The 24,603-nt window shown below is 38.6% G+C and overlaps 2 protein-coding genes across 3 annotated transcripts; both read right to left on the bottom strand.

Moving 5' to 3' along the window:
- Positions 1–415: 415 nt before the first annotated feature.
- On the bottom strand, positions 416–3,154 carry LOC126837479 (methyltransferase N6AMT1-like). Of its 2 annotated transcripts, none has more exons than XM_050571398.1 (4): positions 1,976–2,101; positions 1,589–1,873; positions 1,225–1,406; positions 416–1,165 (listed from the first exon to the last, which is right to left on the bottom strand). In XM_050571398.1, the coding sequence occupies exons 1-4, from the start codon at positions 1,985–1,987 to the stop codon at positions 979–981; spliced, it is 666 nt and encodes a 221-aa protein (XP_050427355.1). In that variant the 5' UTR covers positions 1,988–2,101; the 3' UTR covers positions 416–978. The 2 variants fall into 2 exon arrangements, with proteins under 2 accessions (XP_050427355.1, XP_050427356.1); XM_050571399.1 differs by lacking the exons at positions 416–1,165; positions 1,225–1,406 and adding exons at positions 2,527–2,758; positions 2,839–3,154 and having other exon boundaries at positions 1,750–1,873; positions 1,976–2,281.
- Positions 3,155–4,541: 1,387 nt separating this feature from the next.
- Positions 4,542–20,139, bottom strand: LOC126837478 (uncharacterized). The gene is made up of 23 exons (XM_050571397.1): positions 19,237–20,139; positions 15,875–16,088; positions 15,542–15,703; positions 15,105–15,405; positions 14,597–15,020; positions 14,066–14,512; positions 13,814–13,993; positions 12,783–13,713; positions 12,012–12,268; positions 11,650–11,879; positions 11,315–11,526; positions 10,369–11,213; positions 10,010–10,276; positions 9,704–9,912; positions 8,790–9,641; positions 8,003–8,449; positions 7,771–7,922; positions 7,333–7,693; positions 6,930–7,254; positions 6,619–6,846; positions 5,487–6,535; positions 5,245–5,384; positions 4,542–5,028 (listed from the first exon to the last, which is right to left on the bottom strand). The coding sequence occupies exons 1-23, from the start codon at positions 19,745–19,747 to the stop codon at positions 4,911–4,913; spliced, it is 8,862 nt and encodes a 2,953-aa protein (XP_050427354.1). The 5' UTR covers positions 19,748–20,139; the 3' UTR covers positions 4,542–4,910.
- Between the last annotated feature and the right edge of the window lie 4,464 nt (positions 20,140–24,603).

Raw genomic sequence — 24,603 nt, 5'->3', positions numbered from 1 at the left:
AAATAACTCCAGCAGCTTATAATGATGACTCAGACAGCTGAATTAAATTTATTTAAGTTTTAAACTGTAAATAAAATGTGTCGAAAATTAGTCCAAAAATTTAATGACAACTGATGTCTGATAACATGGCGCGAAAATCTGTAAAACGTTATCAATAACCATAATGATTACTCTAAAGAACAAAAAACTGTAAAACGTTATCAATAACCATAATGATTACTCTAAAGAACAAAAAAAAATAAAATAAAAGCGGTCAATAAAATTTTTAAATTTTTCCTGGAATATTTACTAAAATTTCACGGTTTTGTTATATTTTGCTCAGCATTAAAAAAATGAACTTTCCCAGAAACAACTGATGATTATGAGCATATATTTCATTTGAATATAATTCGGTTGTAAAAAAAAAAAACCACCCCTTTAACGTTTCATATTACTTGTTTTTAATTGTTGTAACAAATAATTATTACAATATTATAGACCTGTAGGATTGCAGCAAGAGAGAGAGAGAGAGAGCAGTAAAAAGTATTAGCCCTGGAAATTTTAAAATACGTACCCGTTAGCTGTAATAGTATAATACGACGTCGTATGTCTAAATGGTGTACTGTGTATGGAATTTTTGAATTTTCCCAATCTTGTTTAATACACAATAATCGATTTCGTTGACATACACAAACGCCCAAAGTTTAAGATAAATCGTTTATAGTGGTTTTTACAATAATAATATTAACATACTTAGACTTTTTATTACAATAATATATGGCTGTTTTTTTTTCTTACGGGGGGGTGGCATGTTTTTCGGTTATTTTATTTATTATACTTAATCGACTTAATTATAATACGGTACAGTAGTAGTATGCTTACAATATAGTTTACGCTTAACAATAGTAATATAATAATAATAATTTTGATATGCAGGAATGGCCGCAGTGGCTCGTCCGCTGAACACATAACACAAGAGGGAGAAACACGTAACGCTATTCAAAGTCTACGGAATTTGTAGACGACCAAAGATTCGCCGGGCACTCGTCGTGACATGACAACAGTGTGGCCCATCGAATACTCGTCACGCATGAGCTTGGCGATTTCTTCGGGTCGGTTGTAGTCGATCATCAACAAATAAAACACACCGTTGTCGGCCAAGACCCTGTCGATTTGTGGTAGCACTCTAAAAAAAAATCAAAAATCAATAAAATTCAACAATAACCGTAAATTGTTTTTCCATACTCTCTAATGACGTCGGCTCCGTCTTCCGGTCCGCCGCACCAAGCTCGACCGATGTAGTTTTCATCGTCGGGCCGCTCGTCGTCGTCGGCCATAGACCGTACGTACGGAGGGTTGAAGAGTATCACGTCGACACATCTGGATTTCCACATCCAGTTTAGTAAATCGGCGTTCACGGCGTCCACCTATTGCGTGGTAATATTTTTATTGATAATACAATTATTGTTTAAACAAAAAAACAACGATACGTTTTATTAAAACACTTTAACGAAGAAATCGGTCTAGAAGGTTAAGAAATAATAATTACTGCTAACGTATTGGAGTTGAAAAAGATAAGTATTTTACAAAAATAGAAAATCACAATTACATCGACATTGTTGAGGGAGCATGTCTCGAGTGTTGTCAGACACGCCGCCGGGTTTATATCGACGGCCACACAATGAACATTCGAACCCAGTGCTTTTTTCATTGCCGCCGTCAGCACGCCCGAACCGCTTCCCAATTCCAAAATCAAACCACCTCCGCCGCCGCCGCCGTCTTGGACGATAGTTTTGTTCAGTGCATCTAAATCCTTCTCTAGAGCGTCCAGCAATAAAAACGTGTCTTCCGACGGTTCGTACACATTGTCGCCTACCGACTTTGAGTTCCAATCCTACGTAAGCAGAATCAAGAAAAAAACATGTGTTTATATAAATTGCTGTATACCAACGCTAACAATTACTGTTGATACGATTTTGATATTGTTATTACTCACGGGCGTGTCCATTTGTTAAATTTTGACGATCAAATATTATTAATTCCGTTGATAAAAAAAAAATATGAAATTTTGTATTATGGAAAAGCTTAGTTAATTATTGCTTTGTAGCGTTTCCTCCTGCTGCTGCTGTTCACTATATTTCACGTCTTGGTCGTCGCCAATTTCAATTTCACTTATAATATCATCAATATTTGGTTCCCCGTCTTGTTGCGCCTTGTGTTGCTGCGGAATGTTTGGTTCCAATAGGGATCGCCGTTTATTTTGCTCGCGGTCAATTCTGGCCGACAAGTTTTTCAGACGTTCCTAACAAATATATTATAAAATATGTAAACGTTACTAAATTTACTCGACATTTGTCATTTGACATTTAAAAGCAAGAGATCATCAACTAAAACAATCAATGGCATTATTGTTCACAGTTGAAATGATCAAGATTATAAAATTTCAACAATCTAAAGCTTAAGTTAAAGAGTTTATGTGGAAACTGTTGGACTTCCTCTCAAAAAAAATAAAATATATTTGACAAAACAATAATATTGTATTTTTACTTGTGTGGCTTCGAGAATGTTGCCGACGACCGTAATTTTCAAACGCGTGTTGACAAGGCGAGTGCAATATTTATCCAAACTGCTCGGCAGAGTGTCCTTGTCGGCGGCGGTCGTAGTGGTTTCCGTAGAAGTAGCGGCCGCGATCGAAGCGTTGTAGTGTTGAACGAGCGACAGCTGTTTAAGTTCCGTGGCCAGCGATTCCAGTTGAATTTTCAAATCGAGCTGACTTAATCTGCGCCAAACACAATGACATGGGTATATTTTACAAAACGGTACCGCACAACAACGGCCGATCAGTGTTATACTGCCTACCTGGTACACTGGATGGCCGAATCCAAATTGTCGATGGCCGGTTTCAACAGTGACGTTATGCCGTCGGCTAACGTGTCTTGGGTGGCTATACAATTATAGTCTTCGTGTAATATCCTGTCGCCGGTTTGTGTTTCGTCCGCCGGCGGCGTAGCACTACAATTACTGTTGGTATCGTCGTCCAAATCGCGGTCGCGTCGATCCAGATCCATAACCCAGTTATAAATAAAATAATAATATTAACAACTGTATTATAACTCGCAATTATTTTATTAAAGTAATATACAACCGCCCGTCCGCCACACGGTATTCTTTGTTGTTGAACATTTTTTTTTTTTATTATCGTTGAAACTTATCAGTTATGATAACGATTTTGATAACAACTGCTGTTAACGGCCTAACCGCTGTCGGCGACCGGGTAACCGGAAACGCGGTAACCCCGGTTGGTATAGTGGGTGATAAGAGTCGATTAACAATTTGCACGTCATTATTATCATTGATATCTTACACTACTTGAAACATCAAGAAAATAAGGGGAAAAAACAGCTTAAAAACACCGTTAAAACCACCATTATCGCTGCAAATAACAATTACCAATTTAATAGAAACACCGGTGATCAAATAACATGTAGACGTCGGTTAGATTGTTTCTCAACAATCGCACCAGAACAGCTTAAAACTACAATTATTTATTTAAACATATGTATTTATTGTAATCGTCAACATGCAATACATTTTCATAGCGGGGACACACTGTTAATAACAAAACCGAGAAATTGAGATTCAAATACAAGTGTATAATAAATTTTTTCATTTAATTTTATTTAGTCGTCTTAAATATTATTATTTTTTAATTTTCGACAATTATTGCACTAACTGAACACACACAATCAAAAGAAGAAGCTATTGCCTACCACAAACAATAATAATTATGTATATATAATAATATAGCGTTAGAAAACAAAAATGCACGACACACGTTCAAAAAACTCGGATTTCACACAAGTGTACATTCAAAAAACAAATCACTCCTTTAAACGCCTAAAGATTTTTTTTTTTTTGCAAATAGGAAATTACAATAATAATAATTACTGGGTAATTATATAAATACAATTTGTAAAAAAAAAAAAAAAAAAATAATAAAACCTACACGTATAGTTACAGGTTATTTTACTTTTCGGTAATAATAATAATAGTTAATAATAATTAATAATAATAATAATAATAAAAAACAATTTATAACATGGCGATTGAATAGTTTCGTACTAAGCAGAGCTCAGTCTGATCTTTGTTTTGTCGTTAATTTTTGTTAAGTTTTTCCATTTTCAAAATTTGACTCGATGGAAATTTCGAATAGTACACAAAGATCGGAGAAGTCTTACAATTATTATTTTTTAACTGATCTAACGCGTTAAATTGTTTTTTTGTATGCATACTCTTAAACTATAACACATCACAAGACTAATTTAATATAATATTTATATAATGGAATATTATTTATTTTTAATTGAAACACAATTATATATACATACTATATACATATATGTATATTGTATATATATATATTTTTGTTTTTTTTTTTTAATTTAAATTTTAGTATATATCACATATACACATTTATATATATATATATATATATAATATTACGTACTTTGAAAACAAAAAATTACTTTTACATTTAATACACACAAACGAGAGACGAGATATGTAATGTTGGGTGTTAAACCGTATAAATAAATATATTTTTATACATAATATTATTATAAATGAATATTACACATCATGTTCACGAGCAGTATTTCACGTAGAAATAATTATTATTATTATTATTAAATAAAATAGTAACGGTAATTTGTATTAATAATAAATATAGATTCGCGACTATATAATATTATATATTGTTGTTGAATCCGCGTTAAAAAATACGAACATCGTCGTTCTTACATCATAATAATATTATTATAAATCAGCTAAATTATAGTATTATATTATATATTTTCATGGTAAATATTTTGGTAAAGGCCCAAGACTTGCCCAAGACAACGATTTGATTGAAACGTTTTTTTTTATTATTGTTAAAGTTGCTCTCTGTGCCACACCCACTTTTTGTTGGTGTGATCGAATCTGTGCGCTAACCACTGTCGTTCTAATAGTCTATACCTCTCGGCGCTCAAATACAACGGTTTTCCTCGTCTGGAAAAAAACAAAATTCATCGGTACACCGTTATTATTTATGTTAACATATGATAATACATATTATTTAAGTATTTATTTATATTTAAAAACCAACAACATTCTAATAAATCTTGCACAGCCACAAGTGTTGGACACCGCCTTATTCGGCATCAGCGTATCATCCGTCGTCACACTAACGCGTGTAAGACAACGCATCCGACTACAGCTACTTACTTTAGTTCACGATCTTCTTCTCCGAAAGCGTCCAGGTAGACGGATCCCCAGAGGCACGCTCGCTTTCCTCTGATCACCACGACCGAACTTGAAGTGACCACCAAGAACATTGCGGTTCCGCCGCCGCATTCGATTGAATGCTAAGACAAAAAACAAAAAATGTTTACATTAACGTTACGTCGGATCGAACAACGACAACGTGGAGTACACGTATTTGCAAGTTTGTTGAAAACATGAAATACCTGAACGGCTTCGCAAACGTTATCGGTTTTGCAACAGTTCTCCTTTAGGCACACCACAGTTCCGCATACCAAGCAAACGCTAGTTTCTCGGGGCACGCCGTGGCAGCGATGACACGGACGGCCGTGGTAGTATTGGAACACGTCGTCGTACAAATGCGGTAACCTCAACAAGCGGGGTCCCGTCCAATTGACGGCGGTCACACATCCGGCGGCATCCGCACTAGTCGCCGCTGCTGCGGTGTCGTTGTCGTCGTCGTCGTCGTCCACGGCCAACAACTGTCTGGCGGTCATCATCAGCAGCGGTCCGTCGTCGTCGTTGTTCGTTGTGCTCGCTATGTTCCGCAGCGATTGTCGCACGGTGAAAAACCAGCTGATCGCTATGCTGCTGTCGTTCGGGCTCTGCACCGGCCAATTGCACGCTTCCATAGCCTTGGGCATCGCCTTGGCGCCGTCGTCTATTAACCGTAAGTATCTGACCAGCATTTGGAACTCGTAATCGTCTCTGCAGAACCGTTTATTGTGACAGCACGGCGTTTTCTTGTTTCTCCATTTCGAGTCTTCCGTCATGTGCGCTAACTGTAAATGCGCAAACATCTCATCGTCGTTGCCTCCGTACATGTGCCGGCACAACAACGTGGCGAACCTCAAAAACGGTAAACTGCATTGTCTGGCGTACGACTCTAAATCGTCCTCGGACAGCGTTCGATTTGTACTACCGCCACTACTGTTCATCATATCGCATTGATGACCGTCGTTGGTGTCGCTGATGTCGTCGTCTTTGCTTTGGTCGTTGTCGTCGTCGCCGATGCTTTTACGGTGTAACACCATAGTTTTCGCTAAATACACAGCCCGAATGAAATGATGGGATTTATTGTGCGCCGTGTTGTTGTCTGCAGCGGCAACTTTTTGACTAGAATCGCTGGAACCCGCCGCCGTTTCTTTGTAGTTGTCGTACAACAGAGACGATGATGTAGAAGTAACGGCTACTTTCAGAGCGGTTGCGTATAACTGCATGTTGTACAACAGTTTCACCAGAGTATCAAATAAGTCTGTAAATAAACAACAACAAACATTGAATTGCGATTGTGATTACATTCAATATACACATTATTGTTATATGACATTCACTCACTACGTTCGATAGAAGGTGGCAACAGCAACACCAGTTGCAAGAGAACTGAACACGGATCACGCAACATCAACGGCAATTGTCTCTGCCGCACGTCCATCGTATCTTTGTTGGGCATAACCGGATAATCTTGCCCCGTCAGCTGTGACCAAATCTCGGACAACACGTTTTCTTGGTCAGGATCGTTTACCAAACGGCGCGCTCTGGCGTTCAACACTCTCAACAGAGGAGCTGCAACAGTAACACATAACAATTAGTAATAATTCAGTTTCGACCGTCGTTGTTGGGAACGGTCGATATTTTTTGTTCCATACCGGTGCAACTACGCTTGGGCAACATGTCGTAATAATGGTAACCCTGGACGTATCTACTGCCACTCTGATGGTGAACATTTGACGCGCCCGAAGGCGGCGGCAGCAAGCTGTTGTCGCGTTGCACCAGTTCCACTTGTATGTTTGTCCAAGCTACGGACACGATACTCTGCCAAGTGGTGTTTGAAGTATTACCGCCGGTTGGCGGGTTGGCCGCCGCCGCCGCCGCCACCGCTGCAGCCGACATTGAATTGCCAACGCTACTGTTGCTGCTGGTGATCATGTCGTCGACACATCTGTTTATAGCGTCCGTCAAAGGATCTTGTTCCTGAGAAAAAAAGAAAAACAATAATTATTAATTACTTCTACTACTTAACGGGCTCTACTTTTGTTACGCTTGACTTACCAACGAGTAATAGTTATATACGCCGGTGGTGTTGCTGCTGGCCACGACGTGATGGTCTTCGACGCGCGGCATTACCGACGTGTCGGACAACACGCCCATAATGCGAGAAGACAATATACTGCCGCTGGTCATTTGTTGCGGTGGTTGCACGACAGTTTTGCTAACGTGTTGTTTGTACACCCGTTGATGCCTTTGCAAGTATTGCACTAAACCGCCAATGGTCTCCATGTAATGGCCCATCGGAGAATTCGAGTGCTGCGCCGTCTGCCGCAGTTGCAATACGGACAGGCGGAAATCGTAGTTGGTCAACGGCAACACGGAATTCGCTAGCTGTCGACACAACGGGCAACTGTATTCTCCCCTAAAACATTGTGTTTAAGTGAGTTTTACATTTTTTTTTTATTTAACGGGTGGTGATTTCTTTTTTTTTCCACTTACCTGTCCGACGCGTATCGTTGAGCTCCACGCAGAGACGCCAAATACGAACGCCAGCACCTGAGATGCAAGTGATGGCCACACGTTTGTACGTGAACTCCTCCAACTGTTCGTCCCGCACCGGCTTGCAAGTCTGTCACCGTAATGTCCAAATTCTAAATAATTAAAAAAAAAAAACTATTACAATATTCGTTTACTCGATACCGCAGCAACAAGCTTATTTCGTCGTCGTTACCATAAAATGTTGATTCAACAGTTGTCTCTTTCTGTCCACGTATGCACCGTACGTGGACGTGGAATTATCTACTCCCCCGTCCGCGGTGCCATCGTGTAAGGTACCGGCGGCGGCGTCTTGCGGTGCGCCGCCACACTGCAGTAGTGAAAACTGATTGTGGTGTTGTTTGGACGGCGACGGCGGCAAGCTGGGCCAATCGGAATAGTTTTCCGTGTCTTCTTCCGGTTCCACCATCATCACGTCTTCGCCGTGTTGCAACAGATCCACCGTGGCCGCATCGGCAACCGCACCGGCCGCCACTTGTCCGCCGCCGCCGCTTCCTTGTTCGCCGCAGATCCGTCTACACTTGCCGCTGCTCACTGCGCGGCCGCTGAACGCCGAAGGCGTAACCCCTCCTCGTTGTTCTCTCTTTCTTCTCCGGCGTCTATGAGCCAAAACGTTTGTACCCTATACACACGAATAATAAACAACGATTATTAACGCTTACAGTTTTCCCAATCTTAGATTAAATTATATACTATAGATAAACAACGCCCATGTTGTGATAAGAAACGCATATACAACACAAATATTTTAATGGAGCGTGTGTGTGGCATAGCTAAAGACAGAACAAAACATAATAATATGCGATCCGCCGGCAAGCATATATGCTTGAGCAACCCATTCCGAGCTTTTTATTGACAGAAAAACTGTAATTACAAAAAGAGCTTCCGGCCTTTCCGCGTGTATTGTTTATCAGCTATAGTATATATTTTAATCTATGTTCTTATTATGATATGTTACACACTTGAACGAGTATCACCAAGCCAACCGGGTCCAGCCGCTGTTGTTCGCTAACGGTGACGGTTTGGTTGCAAATGACGCAATCCACGGCGGTCTCGAAAACCGTGTTGAACAAATAATTCTCCACTCTGGATTTGGCCGCTTCGACGTTATCGTCCGCTATCGCTTCGGGTATCGATTGATTGGCGGCGTTATCTTGCTGTTGAGCGGTAGTCATGTTGGGCGGCGGTTCATTTGACGTCGACGATGAAGTGTCCGTGACCATCGGCGTTGCAGCGGTCGGTGCGGCCGCCGGCGTTTCCTCTTCGTAGTCCATACTGAACGAATTGCTGCTCGGTTGTCGGGCCGCATGAGTAGTCGTCAAATCTTCACCCGTCGAAGAGGTCGGCACGGCGTTGGAAAGTTCAAGTTCGCCGGACAGACGGGCGTTCTCGATGAAGGCCCGTTGCGCTCTGGCCATCTCTTCCATCATGCGACGCTGTTTGTCGTGTGCCCGCCGTTTGCGTTCTCGCCGTTCGCGTTCCTCCAGGTCCCGCGTGGCCGCTTCCCTGGCCACCACGGCCCTCGGCCACAGTGTGTTCCTGGCGCGCGTCACACATTCGTAGGACAAGGAGAACCCGGACGGCCCGCCGCCATCGCCAATCGACGCAATCCTGTCCAACAGCTTGCCCACGTAATGAGCACCGTCTCCGGGTCCGTATTCCTGTTGGCCGTCGATGTCGTCGTTGATGGGAACCGAAGAAGGTGGTGGTGGCTGATACGAATCTGGACGACCCGACAGCTGCGAATGCAGTCGCAGCAACAGTGAAATTATACTTTCATCGACCGGCACCGATTCGTCGTGATCGATATGTTCCTGTAATATTAGATAAATTAAAGCGTTATCGAGACAAACATGACGATTAAAATAGTACTTACGTATTTTTGTTCTTCTTGCGCCGCCAGCGCCGCTGCGGCGTTTGAACTGTTACAAGTGCCTTGATCGAAAGGGTCGCTTTGCAAAAGGTCCTGCTGCTTCAACGTCAGGTGCGGTTGCGACATGTCGCCTTCGACGACGCCGGCCACCGATGCACTAGCGTTGCTCAGGAATTGCAAATGTTGTTTGACAACATTTAACGCAGCGTCGGCTATAATAATAATAATAATAATAAATATTCATCAATTATAATGTAAAAATTATAACGTGTTGTTGAAATGTTATATACAACACAAATGGCAATTTACTTATTGATGTACTGCTACTGCCAGTTGGGTTGGCAGAAGTAGTGGTGGTCACAGTCGTAGAAGTGTTAATGTGACTGTAAAACGGCGCCATGGCCGTGTTGAAAAGATTTGCCGCAGGGCGAATAGAAAGCGATATCGACGGCGCTGTCGCAGCACTTGACGATGGTATTATTTCTTCGCTAGCTAACGAAGCCAACGAAGGTACTGTTATCATCGGAATGAAGCCGCTGTTGGTGGACTGCTGTGGATTATTACTCTGCGGTTGATCTAAAACGTATACACAACCGGAATTGTTTTAATACGATAATTATTACAAGAACGGCTGCTCAACAGAGACCAACAGCTATATAACCACTTACCTCTGAAAGCACTAGTACTGGCACTGGATAATGCTCCACCGAAATAATCCAAAAAATTTACGGTCCCAGAGGTCATCGTGCCAATACTCGTGGACGGCCTGTTGTTTTCATGAAACCGACTCGAATCGAGTGCGGACGACGCCACTTTTCTTCTGGGTAAATCGATATGCGTTATGACGGTTCGCAAGTTTACGAGCAAATCATCACTGGAGTACCATCTCTCCAGCAAAGTTCCGTGTGATCCGTCGGCGTTAAAACCGGTTATGTTTTCGATATCGTTTTCCATGCGTATACGCCTCTTGGGACATACAGTGTCATCCGTGTCGCCCGTCATCATGTCCGTTGCATCTTTTTTATCGATAGATCCTTCGGGTTTTATTTCTCCAGATGGATATCGGAAATTCAGTTGCGGAGGAGCATCGGTCTCCATCGGTTCTTGACGTTCCTCCTCCGACTGATGCTGCTGTTGTTGTGGTGGTGGTACGGCGGCTTTGTTGAATTTCTCAGATTTTTCTCTCTCTTTGCGCTCTTGATACAACGCTACCGACTGATCCAGAAGGTACACCAGCAGGCTAAGGGTGTGTTCGCTTATGTCTCGACTGCCGCGCGCCGCTCGGTACAAAGCGTGCCACACGACGGCATGCCAGGCCGGCGATTCCAAAAGTAAACGCCTCGGATCTCTGTACGCCGGATGATGACGCCTGGGATTGCGGTAAGGCGGCCACGGAATGGGGTAGCTGGACGACGAAGTGGAACTGCAAACGCTAGACGTTGAGCTCATCGTACCCGACTGACTCGAGTCTTGTTGTAAATTCCGATTCAATAACAAGCCTTTGGATCGAACGCTAAAAGTAATATTATTATTATTATTATTATTATCATTATAGTAATAAGGAAAATTTGAAAAAAAGTCTATCCAAACGGAACAATTTTCAAATAATCTTACAACGCAGTGTAACGATCCATCGAAGACTGAAAATCGCGGCGGTGCACTGCTCTCAACAGAACGTGTATCGGATCGAAGAGCTTTAACCAAACGTCCGAGCCGCCGTTCTCTTTGTTTCTGTTACAGCTGATACAGCTGCCTTTGGGAACGTACAGGCCTTGTTGCATGGTGCCCGACGATCTCTCGTATTGAGGTCGTTTATACTCGGCCACCTAGATCACCAAAAATACCAACAAGAGCCAATGATGTTATTGGAAAATAAACTATACCAGTATTATTGCATATATATATATATATATATATATATTTTTTTTTTTTTTATATATTTTACTGACCGCTTGCAAAACAGTTTCAAAGTCACGGTCAGAAGTGTTAGCCGTAGTGGCGGTAGTCGACGCGCTACTGCCCCCTGCGCTCGAAGAACTCGCTCCGGTATTAGTAGACCCTCCGCCGCCACAACGTTCGGGCATGAGTTCCATCAGTTGACTGTGAGTCTTGTCGGACACACACAACAGCGTCACCATTTCCAGTTGAGTCTGACAATAATTGTAATCTTCGTCGGTACCTTTAAATAGAGATAAATAAAAGTCATTTATAAGTATATATAACATCATGCGCATCAATATTACACAACATTCTAACGGCAAGGGGTAAATAAACAGTTTTTTTTTTTTTTTTTATATAAAAGTATACTCACACAAATTGGTACGGACTGAAACCAATGTCGCTAAAAACACCAGCAGACTTTCCAGAGCACTCGGAGTAATATCGTTTATTGCGCCGTTATAGTCTACACCGGCTTCGGCTTCGTTCCCGTTTCCCGTCCCCGGGGATCCGTCATTTCCGTTGTCGCTACCGTTTCCGGCACTTCCAGAGGCTCCTTTCATCATTGCGGGTAGACCCTGTGGTGATCCATTTACCATGGCAGGCTTCATCCACTCGTCCGCCTTAAATCTATATAGTAGACAAATTGAATTAAATATAAATAAAGTACAAGGTCATTTGTTATATATTATATTATTATTATTATAAAACATATTTTGTTCAACCGTCAAGTTTTTTTGTTTTTGAACCTAAGGAAAACATACTTTTAATGGGAGACCAAAATTAAGAGTAAAAATAATATACAGTTGTTATTTTACTATTACAAAAAAAAATATGATGTTTATAGTTGTCTGTTAATTTCATCGACATCATACGACCAAATGTATTTGATTTTTAAATAGGTACTGAAATGCGATCAAACTACAGTTATAAATTAAATGGTTTTCAACAAGTTTAAATCTTTAATTTCTTACATACATTTATTTATGTACTTTGGAAAATATATGATATATATATATATATATATATTTTAAAAAAAATTTCGGTTTAACTTTTATGTAATATTTTTATGTATGTTTTATATTTTTCTATAATATAATTATTATTTTAATCCTATACTCTGTGGCCGTATTGGAATACTTACTTATCCAATATGAGACGCATGTACGACGGCACGTCGGAAATCTCCGACAAGCACAGTTGCAACAGATAAATGTCGGCGTCGACCATGGAAATACAAAAATTCGACTGGACATACGTCATGGCCTGTCCTTTAATCTGTAATCCGTTCCTGACCCAAGCGCCTTGGGTCATGATTTCATAGAATGCGGCCTGAGCTCTCAAAGGGTGTTGGGCAATTTTCAACAGGATGCCGTCCATCGACTTGTCGTTACCCTTACAGCCTTGAGCAGCTGCCGTAGCGTAATTTTCATTTCCAATTTCAGCGGCACTCCAGTTGCCGCCGACTTTGGACGGAAACATTTCCGACAACAGCTCGTCCAATAAATTTCTGATGACTCGTGGACGACGCTGGTCGTAATCGTCGACTTGGCTTTGGTTTTTCTTGAGCAACTCCTCTAGTTGTTGTTGTTGTTGTTGTTGTTGATAAGCCGTCCGTATCGCTTGGCACAAGAAAACGGCCAAGTACCGATGCAACGGCAAATGAAAAGTAAATTGATGGCGGTCCGACGTGTCTTTGATGTAACTTCTAACGCCCCAACTGACGTTGTCCTTTTCACCGTGAACGTCACGCAACCATTTCAACAGTCTCTTGAGGCACGCTCTCAGCACCCTCTTGGACAGTTTTAACGTTTCCGAATCTTCGGCGGCGGAATGTTTTGATTTTTTATCGCGTTTCTTTGCGACGGCAACAACTTTGTCGGCAGCGTTGGTGGACGCATCGTTTTCATTGGTTTTACTGACCGCCGCCGTTTTGGTGTTTGTCGACGACAGGTGCGACAGCATGGCCCACATGGGATAAGCACTAGCTTCGAGCTCGGCACTAAACGCTGCGTAATAGGTGTTGGGTTCGAATTCGACATGATGACCCAGTTCCCTGCAGTTGACGTTCATTCCTGCGTAGCAAGTAACACATACGTGTACGTAAGTTACATTTTATTATTGTTTGTAAAAATTTGAAGAAAAAAAAAAAAGCCCTAATTTTTTGTACACTACCTTGAAACACCGACAAATATGAAAACCAAGAACGGAGTAATCGATCGTCCCGCATGAACCTCACGGCAATTGGTCTGTGCGACAGTACATTGTTCAAGTCGCTGACCAACGGCCAATAACAGTGTTCCTTCATTACGGGCTTACTGCAATCGACGACTTTGTGTCTGTTTCTACTGGGAACTATAAAAAAAAAAAAAAAAAAAAATGTTAAAATATGTGCTCTATTTTTGGTTATTTATTTTAATTATTTACCGTGCAGCGTCGACGGTATGAGTATATTGTTCATCATGCCGCGCAAACTCTTCACCATTACTTTCAGCAGCTGATGACGCACCACCATTCTCTTTGCCAACGATTCGTTACTGAACAGCTGTACACTAATGTGCACTATATGATTGGACAGAGTGTCCGAATCGCGAGTGGCTGCCAGCACTCTGGCAACGCAGCCGTAATGAGATGTAAACGCTTCGGTCAAACATCTTTTGTACGTCGCGTCCGGCAACATGTTCAAAAGGAAACAAACGATTTTCTGCGGAAATTCATAACGCACCGTCCAAAAGACAATTTCCTGTAGAAACGTGCTGTGCGATAGATATTTGTTGTTCTTATTCGAACCGCTGTTGGGTTTCTTTTTTCTTTTCATTTTCTTCTTTTTCGAATGAACTCCAGCGGTTCGTTCATCCAATTCTACTTCCATACCTGTTATAAAACAACAGTATTTATAAAAAAAATTTTCTAAATATTTTAAAAATGTGATTACTATCAGAAATATTCGAAACTTACCTTGAGATGTCTCCGCATCGTATTCATCTTCATCTTCATCTTCATCTTCGGACGATGAACTACTCGAGCTATCCGGACTACTCGAGCTGGAACTGCTCGAACTAACACCACCCAACGGCCACGCTTGAGCCAAATTTTGTTGTCCGGTGGCCATAGCGTTTTCAGAAACGACTGGTTCCGGAGTGCCGCCTATGCCGATATTGTATTGTCGCAGCGCTTGCGTGTACAACGCTCGCACCCTGTCGGCGTACGTTGTGTACATGGTGTTCACCGTCGACGTGGCGGCACACGAAAAAGATGGAAAATTCTGTTGGCTCTTCGGCTCTTCTCCTTTGAAAACAGCACTGTGACTAGAATTGCCTGGTACAGTAGTACTTATACTTGCATTGTTGTTGTAATAATAGTCGCACGCCCATTTGTAAATCTAAAAAAAAAAAAATATTTAACATGTATTGTGATGAAAAAAATATTGTCTACACATTGAGCCGAGGACGACCCGTTGCCGTACCCGTTCATCGGTTAAAGAAACCGTCATTAGACGACGCATCGCAGCACCGAGCGCACTCAAATCGTGTAGAACGCTCAAAAAGGGTTGCAAGTCGTCCAGATTTTTATTGAGCGTGTTGATTTGTACACTTTGTTGCAAATGATGGGCTTGATGCTGCTGGAAGTGCACCTGATGTTGTGGGCCAGGGCCGCCGGCCGGTAAAGGAAGTCCCGGAACGGCTCCGGGTCCTCCTATGTTCATCATTGGCCTGGTGTGATCGATAACGGCTGATAGACCCGACATCGCGCCACCTTCATGTTTGCTAAATAAATCAAAAACAACATTTAATCAAATACATATAATTATACACATATGTGCTGCTGATTTTGACAACATAAGAGTTATTGAGAAAAAATCAAAAGTTGTGTGTTTATTTATTAATTTAAATTGTTTATTACTTTGGGTCCAGATCGCTACTGGCATCGCTGTTCTCTCTTAAATACTGTACAAGTCTCAATAATAATCTAGGCATGAGACGCTCAGCTACCCTCAAAAGATCTGGCGGAGGCTTTTTATATTTTTTCGAACTACTACTCCCATGACTATGATTCCGACAAAACCTATGGACAATTGAATGGAAAAAAATAGCACGATATTAGTTCAACAACATGTATTTACAATCAGATACTTAGATTTTAATGTTCACATTATTTTTATTTTTTAAAACGTTATCATTATCTGATGTTTTTAAGTAAAAACTATTAATGTCTATTAATGTTGAATGTACGTACCCGTCGGCTTTCATGACACTAGTGTCACCACAATCGCAAGCACCGCCGGCTTGTGAACGAAACATGTTGAAATCGTGTTGGGCATGGTCGCCAGCTTTGAAACAATCGGCGCACAACGACATGCAAGGCGATATACTACAGGTCCTACAACGATAGGCGACATAGTTTGCCGTCCACACCAGTCCACAGCATGTCCCGTAATCGTATTGTTTTACTGAAAATAAATTATAAAAAAATTAGTTCACACTGAATGTGGCAAAAAACCACACACATTCGTCAAAAAGCCAATTTCTTCACCATTACAATAATATTTTTCAATCCAAATGAATAATATAATAAAAATAACAGTAATAGCAAAAATCTGGGTAATCATTTTTTTGTAATATTAATTGTTTTTATTTTTAATTATTTAAATACACGCTGGCTTCGCTCGGCTTAGATAGTATCGGTCCCTCCTCCTATTTTGACCATGTGCCCACCACACACAATCCACTATAAGGCCAATGTGTTCTTTCTCGAGGAATTATCTACGAAATGAAAAAAACCGCATCTAAATCGAGTCGGTAGTTTCATCAGACATTACTTTGGACATGGAAATGACACTATCATCATTGTTATTGTCTAATCCTTATCCCCTTCTCCCCTCCCCTAAGAAATATACTATGGAAAAAAAAAGGAACAAATAAAATTGTTTTTAAAAATTGGTAAATCTTTACAATTGCCCATGCCCGTGTTCTCTAAAAAAATGAATCTCCACAAGATACAAAAACCGCTTGTACATTGGTTTAGCAGTTTTGGAGATTAGCCCAAACAAAAAAAATGGACTTTACTTTATATATAGGTACGCATAGAGAAGATTACAAATCACCTAAATATGTTTAAACAGCAGTTTAGATAACAGTATAGGTAAAACAAATATTTTCCAAACTATAGTACCACAACATAATAATAGTTATGTAACATCTAACCTACTAGGTTTTTAATTGTATTTATTTTAGAACTGCATACAGTAATAATAATTTACGTTGTTCTACCTTAAAGATTTTAGCCATTTACATTTCCCTCAATGCAACCAAAGACATTATACGAATGCAGTTATTTGTGACAAAACAAATAATTTAGTAAGAAAATAATAACCACAAGTGTTGTTCAACACTTGTTGTGCTCAACACATTTATTTTCTACGAAAAATATTTCAAGGGGAATTGTTAAAATTAAATAAAAACATACTACCTACAACGAAATTGAAAAAAAAAAAATACTTATAAACCGTTGTATATACCTATAACAAGTAATGTTAGGTAGGTTAAAATTAAAAAAGTCTCAGCAAAATAAATTATGCTGGTCATAATAATAATAAATCGATATCAACGTAACAGTCATGATTTTTAACAATTTTAGTTACTAAAAACAATATGTTTAATTAGGATTTTTATCATTTTTTTTTTTTTTTTTATAAATAAAATTATATTAAAACAATTATACACATATTTAAAACTACCCTCGGTAAAATAATCATATTATCACACGATATTATTTTACGGTAAGAACATTAGCCCAAGGTCATCAAGCAGGGGCAAATTTCTTAAGTGTTTTTTTCAAAAGTACAAAAATAATTATTAATTATATTTGTATTAGTTTGTCGCCAATCGTTGACATATAATCTTAAGTTGTTATTGAACGGATCTTTACCGTGCCATAAATAATTTAAACAAAGCTGCTGGCACTTGAATTTCAAGTAAAGAATAAAGAAAATTTACTTTTAAACATAGCTGTGTGTTTAAACAACCACACAAAAACAGGTCGTCACTATTGATTTTATAATCACACACAGGAAAGCCAACGCTGTAGGAGTTCACGGGGCACCAGTTTTCCGGCCACTAGGAGCGCTAATGGCGGCCACAACAAAATCAATACTTTATGTAATGTTATTGGTTTAAGTTGCTTGGCCCTTTCGAGAAGGGCCATCCATTTTTTTTTTTTTTGCATAACAGCTTATCTCTGGGGATTGAGAACTGAGAATTTGTATTGTAAAGACGCATTTATGCAAACTTTTAATTTCAAATATTAAACACGAAAACGGATTTAGTTTTACAATACACGACTGAACGTGTTAACTAACTATCGAGTTTTATATCAACAATTGTACATTTTTTCACTGTACCTATAATTAATATTATATTTTGTTAAAGAGCGTCAAATAAAATATTCATGGTTGAAATTAACACCACATTGGAGACTAAACTAATTATTTAAGACATTGCTACGTTCAGGACTGGTGCCGTATCTAATAGCGGTCACTATTTTTTATATACTCGAGACGATAGTATTCCGATATCATTGTTACGTTGAGGACGAACGCCGTGTTTAAAACGGGCAATATTTTACGTCTAAAAGGACGAGCACCGTGTTTTACAAGAAATTGTTTTTGATATATATTACTTGTAGTACAAATTGTATAAAGAATATCGCAATGCCAACAATATTTGTTTTCACACTATAATATTTATTTTTAGGTGTACACGGCATTCGCCCTCAACGTTGTTACCCGATAATAATATTGCCGTCTCCTATACTCAATAATAAAGACGGCGTTAAACACGGCACAGTCGTCTCCATTGTGTTAATAAAAAAACTTGTTAGGCAGTAAGAGTGGTCATTTTTGTTCTAATGAAAGACATTATGTTCTTACATATCGACTTGCAATAGACAAAAGATAGAAAAAACTGATAAAATAACACGAGGAAATGGTAGTAAACTGGTAGTATCGAAAAATAAAGAAAACTTGATAAATTGGGACTTAAGTGCATTGCAGAAGTACTGTATTGTAGAAATCTATGTATCAACGACTCATCGGTATTTCCGATGACATCATCAAACCTATATAAACGATTGCTGTTGCCGGTAAGCCATCAGTCGACGATTAGCACTCAAGATGACATTACACAGTTACCGAAATATGTGTATGCTAGAAGTGTATTGGGTTTTATTAAAAGTTATACAAATTTCCACAAAGTTACTCTGGTTTTTATTTACTAGTATCTGTATTACAACGGTACTCTAACCTAACAACAAACCTGTTCAGAGTACTCCGCCGAGCCGAGCGGCACGTTAGAAATTAATTTTAATGGAATCCACTACGTCTCCCTTGAAAAAATGTCTATTCAATCTATTCTAGATTATTATTTTCTATCGTTTTAAACGTTAATGACAAAACGTCCAAATCACTTCAAACATGCATTTTTAAGTCTATATATGTATAAGAACTCCATAAGTTCAATTCTATAAAATCATTACATTATAGAGTTCAGTGTGTGTACATAGCAAAATTGATTAACAAAATGAATATTATGTGGGTTTACCTAAATTAGTAAATTCGTCTAATGTTTTTCCTCCTGCCATCAGCCATCGTATCCAGTCTAGTTCTCCTCCGCTTACACCCACATTGCTGATGGCGTTCAACGGGTTTAACAGGACATCCAACAGCTGATCGAGTAATCGACAGCGGCTCAATTGTCTCATGGCGTCGATATCGGCATCGGAATCAGAATCTGACGAATCGTACGAGTCTTCGTCGCTCGATTCCTCAGACGAGTCGGTAGCGGAGGGTCCGTCGACGTTTGTAACTTGTTGGTCCTCTTCCATGGACACCTCTACAGAGCCCTGATGCGGTTTCTCTTGTCTGGGCATATTTTCGAACAGCTTATTGTCCAGCACTTCGCATTCGGCGGCTATCGTTGCGGCGGCTCCACGTTTACCCTTCTTCATTAACAAATAGGCGGCCGCGACGCCCATGGTGTCCGTCGTCGAACCACTCGCTTGGTCATCGGTAGGCCGCTGATATTCGTCGGCAGACGAGTCGCCACCATCCATATTGATGGCGAGGCGTGTACTCAAGCTGGCAAACCCGAAGAAAATCGCAGAACGCTATCGCTCCGTTGTTGATAGCCGATGTTGATGTCCGAAGTTGAATGAAACGGCACAAGCGGTGACATCGTTGAACTGGGCCGTACGGTAATATTGGACGGTCGATAGCCGTCCTACGAGAACAGCATCGTCGCGACACCGATGATATTTTTTGTCGTCGGCAATACTAACCGGGATTAATGATGATATGTTTTTGCGTGTGCAGCACCAGATAACACACGTTCGCAAAGTGTGTTGTTGATAAAAAAACACACGGGAATTCGGTTTGGAAAAAATAATAAATAAATAAAGCGCGTACCGTGTGATAAAAAAACTTGGCCGGCCGCGGTGGCGCACGGTGTGTAAAAAATTGGCGAGCAAAATTTTTCCAAGTGGAAAAAAAAAAAAAAAACGTATCCGTAGTAACGCGAACAGCAAAATCACATGAGAAAAATTCGCTCTCCGTTCGCCTTTGGTGTGTGTGTGTGATTATTATATCATCCGCGAACGGGGATCGGTACGGCGGTGGCGGCCCCTTCCACTGCGGCTCACGCCATTGACATATAACACTATAACAATAATAATATTCTCGCTCTGGGTACCTCTACAGTAGTAATCAGCGGCCGCGCGGTGGGAGAAACGCGAGGCGGTAGAAAGAGAAAATACAACATCACAGCACCGTGGAGCGCGCAACGTCAGCGGCCGCGGGTGCGACGGAGACCGAACGCGGTTACGGCCACACGACCGCGGCCGAACCGCACGACCCGACCCGGCCGTCCCCCCCTGCCTTCCCCGCTCCCCGGTCGATTTTGTCCGTCTTGCGCACGGCTCCCGTGTGTCGTGTTATCACACAACGGTATAGTGTTATCAATTCGGTAGTAATCATCGTCGTAATATTATACAATCGATTGATAACGTGGAGGTAAAACGTGCCGACTGACTGACGTTTCGGCTTTGGCCACCGCGCCCCGCACCAGTCGTTCCCCGCAAACGCGTACACCCGCGGGGTGGGTTCACTGAACCCCGTTTCTTTCTCGGGGACTTTGCACACACACACACACATCGGGTAATATTATTATAATATTATTTTCTTACCGATTATTACTATAGTGATGTGACTCATGTGTGTACACATATCTAGGTGGAAATCAATTTCAGGGGGGCTAGTAATAATAGTACATGTTTCTAGAAATTATATTAATCAATCAACGATTAGAGAAAAGAAAAAAACATATAAGTAAATAATAATAATTAGAACAATACAATTACATAATAACATAATAATACAATTAATAATCAATAATTAAAAATATACATGTTATGGGCTATACTGTTGATATTAATACTATATTGTTCTGTTTCTTTCAGCGAGTGTTTATCAGTGATTTCTGTATTGTCAATATCTTTTTTCATTGCCGTTTTTCAATATTAAAGATTGTTGGAGTATTTTAAAACGATTTTGAACCATTCATGTTTTCACCTATATTTTTAATAAGCCTCGTTGCAGAGAAGCCTCACACAATTGACTTAACTGATTACCTAGTGATATTATTATCGCCACTTGTAATAGTTGATATAAATTTGGAAATATAACTACTCGAGTTACACATTTTTTTATATTTTCTAAGTTGAAGTCATTTTTACCGCAAGTATTAACAAGTAACAACACGATTTTTGCAGCTGACATTTCAGTTTCGAGATTATTGATAGATACATTAATCAAATTCTAAAGCAATGAGTAAAGAAAAACATACATCTTGGAGTTTATTTGGCTCACTTATTTTGCTTTTTTCGATACCAAAGGTTAGGTTAGTAGTTTGGTAAAGAAAAAGGTCACGTTTGCACAGAAAATGCAATAAAATATTTGTACTACTATAGGAATATTCCTAAAAAAATATACTAAACCCCAAATAAATTACTAATGTACAAGTAATTTAATAAAACACTGTTTTATTGCTGTTGTCAGTTGTTTAATTATGATGTTGGGTTTGGTTCGTTTTATACATAAAGTTATACTTATTTATTTTCGAAATATTAACGACCAGTTGTAGCTTGTTTTTATTTTTAAAAGTATATATAGTGTAAAATGTATATGAAGTATTCATATTATATTATATATTCGGGTTAGTTAGTAATTAAGTTTATTCAAGTTTAAAAATCAAATAGGCCAACTTCCATTCTAACAGATTTGTTGAAAGTTTGAAATTTAATTTAGTTTTAACAGATAGACAGTGTAGGAATAATATTACCTGTAAAAATAAAGTGATTAGGTATTTAAAATGCAAACTTTACACCGAAGACTGACAAATACATAACATTGTTGTTAAACACTCAATACATGCGTGAAAACATATTATTTTATCTGGATAGAAGAATATGCATTTTAAATATCATATTAGGTATCAGAACTGAAAATACTACAGAGGCCTGTGACCAAAAATAAATTACATACTAAAAACAAATTGTAGCCTCACATAGAAATTGAAAAATTGTGTTTACCTGTCGTTTTAAACTAAGTAATTATAGGCAATCTCCTGGTAGTGTTATGATATTATATAATATATTTTTTTTTTTAATTATGTAACTTTTTACACTGGTGTTTGGATGGTGATAATCTAATAGAGACTACCTACTTTTAACGAAGACATATTATACCTTTAATTATAACATTAATGAATAACCTGTTAAGTGTTTCCAAAAATACAAATCAACACTTTTTACATTTTTTTTAGTAAAACAAGAAGAAAATATGCAACTCTGATTAGAAAATCAAAAAATCAGTACTTAAATGGGACAAAATTCCAAAAAACTTTCCCCCTTCAACTATGTTTGAAGATGAGAAGATGTTTGGAAACGAGGCTATAACTTTTAAAGAATATTTTTGTAAGGGTAATTAAGTAAATAATGAATTTTGCACATTTACCTATTCCAAGACAAATATGTATCGATACTTTACATCACAAAACTTTAACGAAATCGGGCTAATCATTCGAATTGCTTACAAAAACAGAACTTGAACATTTTATAATTCCCCTAGGATATATTGTACTTAGGTCAAATCATCGTGGGGCACCTTCTTGTATGATTACCGTTGGTTTCAAAAGTTACTAAAGAACATTACGGGAAAGTATCAGGACAAGATCAATATATTTTGATCAAACTCGTTGTTATGCAATTTAATATAATATGTTATCTAACATGACAGGGTTTTTATCATTTTTTTTTTTTTTTTTTTGCTTTCAAAACGTTTTTAAATAGTAGGTAGGTATCTATCTCTATCTATTCTACGGTGCGGTTTCGGCTAAATTGATAACAATTATTATGAATTATTCAGCTATTCAGAGTTGGGATGATATTTTATTAAGATTTCCGTTTTATAATATTATTATCTTGTCCGCAAAGCAATGGCCGATTATGCCGACGGGAAGCCGCGGCCCCCTGTCATGACTATAATAATATAGGACCGGATCTTTTCATTCTACTTGTACAATTCATAAAAATCAAATTACTGTTGTTTATTTTTTTCAAATACCACATTTTACTAAACTTGATATTATCAAACTTATCCGTCGTCTTAGGTTCTTATATATATATATATAATATGATTGTGTATACATAAATAGGTTTACATATTATACACTCTCACACACATATTGTATAGTATAAAAAAAAGTCCTATGCATTATGTAAAAAAAAAATATATCTTCATGCATTGAATTGAAATAATAATAATTGGAGTAGGTTTACAATATTATACTATTAACAGTATTAAAATTTAGTTCAAATGTTCAAACCAAAAGAACTGTGCAGAACATGTTTTGGCAGAATAACAATTTTTTTTTTTTTTTAAATAAATAGATATAATAGATTTTAAAAATAAAGACATTTTTATCTAGAATGGCGTTTTGTTTCCCATAAAACTACTTGGATTACTTGAACTAATTAATTATATTATCTTAATCAATGGAGTATTACAAACAATTTTATTCCCAACGGTCCGCCACTGTCATAAAGCATAATATAGTTTTATCGAAATCACAAATGTTTTTTTGGTAGTTTTTAAAAGACCTCTTTTCAACAATAAGAAAAAAAAGGTCGAGGGTGTATCAAAATACATAATCTTAACAACTAAGTAATTTATAGTTAAATTTAAAAGCACTTCCTATATTATATTTTATGGGAATATTGTATCGAACGATAATATTATTACTTGTTTTTACAAATTATAAAATTTAAGGCGGATCGTATGACGTTACGTAAAATCATTTCGATAACAATTGATCTCCTTAAAATGGTTCAATACCCAATAAATGTCAAGTATTAACAAATAATAATAAAAAAAAGTCAAGCATTAACTTTTAATCGAAATTCAACTGAAACTCTGTTTCATCTTTAATTTACTTAGATTCAAAGATATGTTTCAATCAAACCTAACCTTACCCATTGATATTATTACAAATAATGGCACTTTCCAAATATTGTTCTCAATTTAACAATATTAATGCTTACGGCCTAGGGGCGAGCTACCTTAGTAGAGTATATTATGATTTGTCTTATTTGATCTTAAGATTATAGTTATTCTTAGTTTTTGAGAAACTAAAATCAACTCAAAATTGTTTTCTACGTTTCTTGTCGAATCTAATCTAAACGAATAATAATATTACGATTATGATCACGAAAAGTATTCAATTTACAGACCTACTTAGTGTGCATTACACCAATTCACAGTTTGGTCATTTCCATTAAACAGTCAGTAGTAAAAAAATAAGTTGGGGGTAAATAACGTTGCATAAATATTGGCAATCGCATAACAAAAACATAGA

Source organism: Adelges cooleyi, unplaced genomic scaffold, assembly GCF_023614345.1.
Source record: "Adelges cooleyi isolate 19-005CV unplaced genomic scaffold, UGA_ACOO_1.1 ACOO_flye_CR_arks_rails_tigmint_CR_PRNA_249, whole genome shotgun sequence".
Lineage (NCBI taxonomy): Eukaryota > Metazoa > Arthropoda > Insecta > Hemiptera > Adelgidae > Adelges > Adelges cooleyi.
The sequence above is the reverse complement of the archived record's forward strand: the minus strand, read 5'-3'. Positions and strand labels throughout refer to the sequence as shown.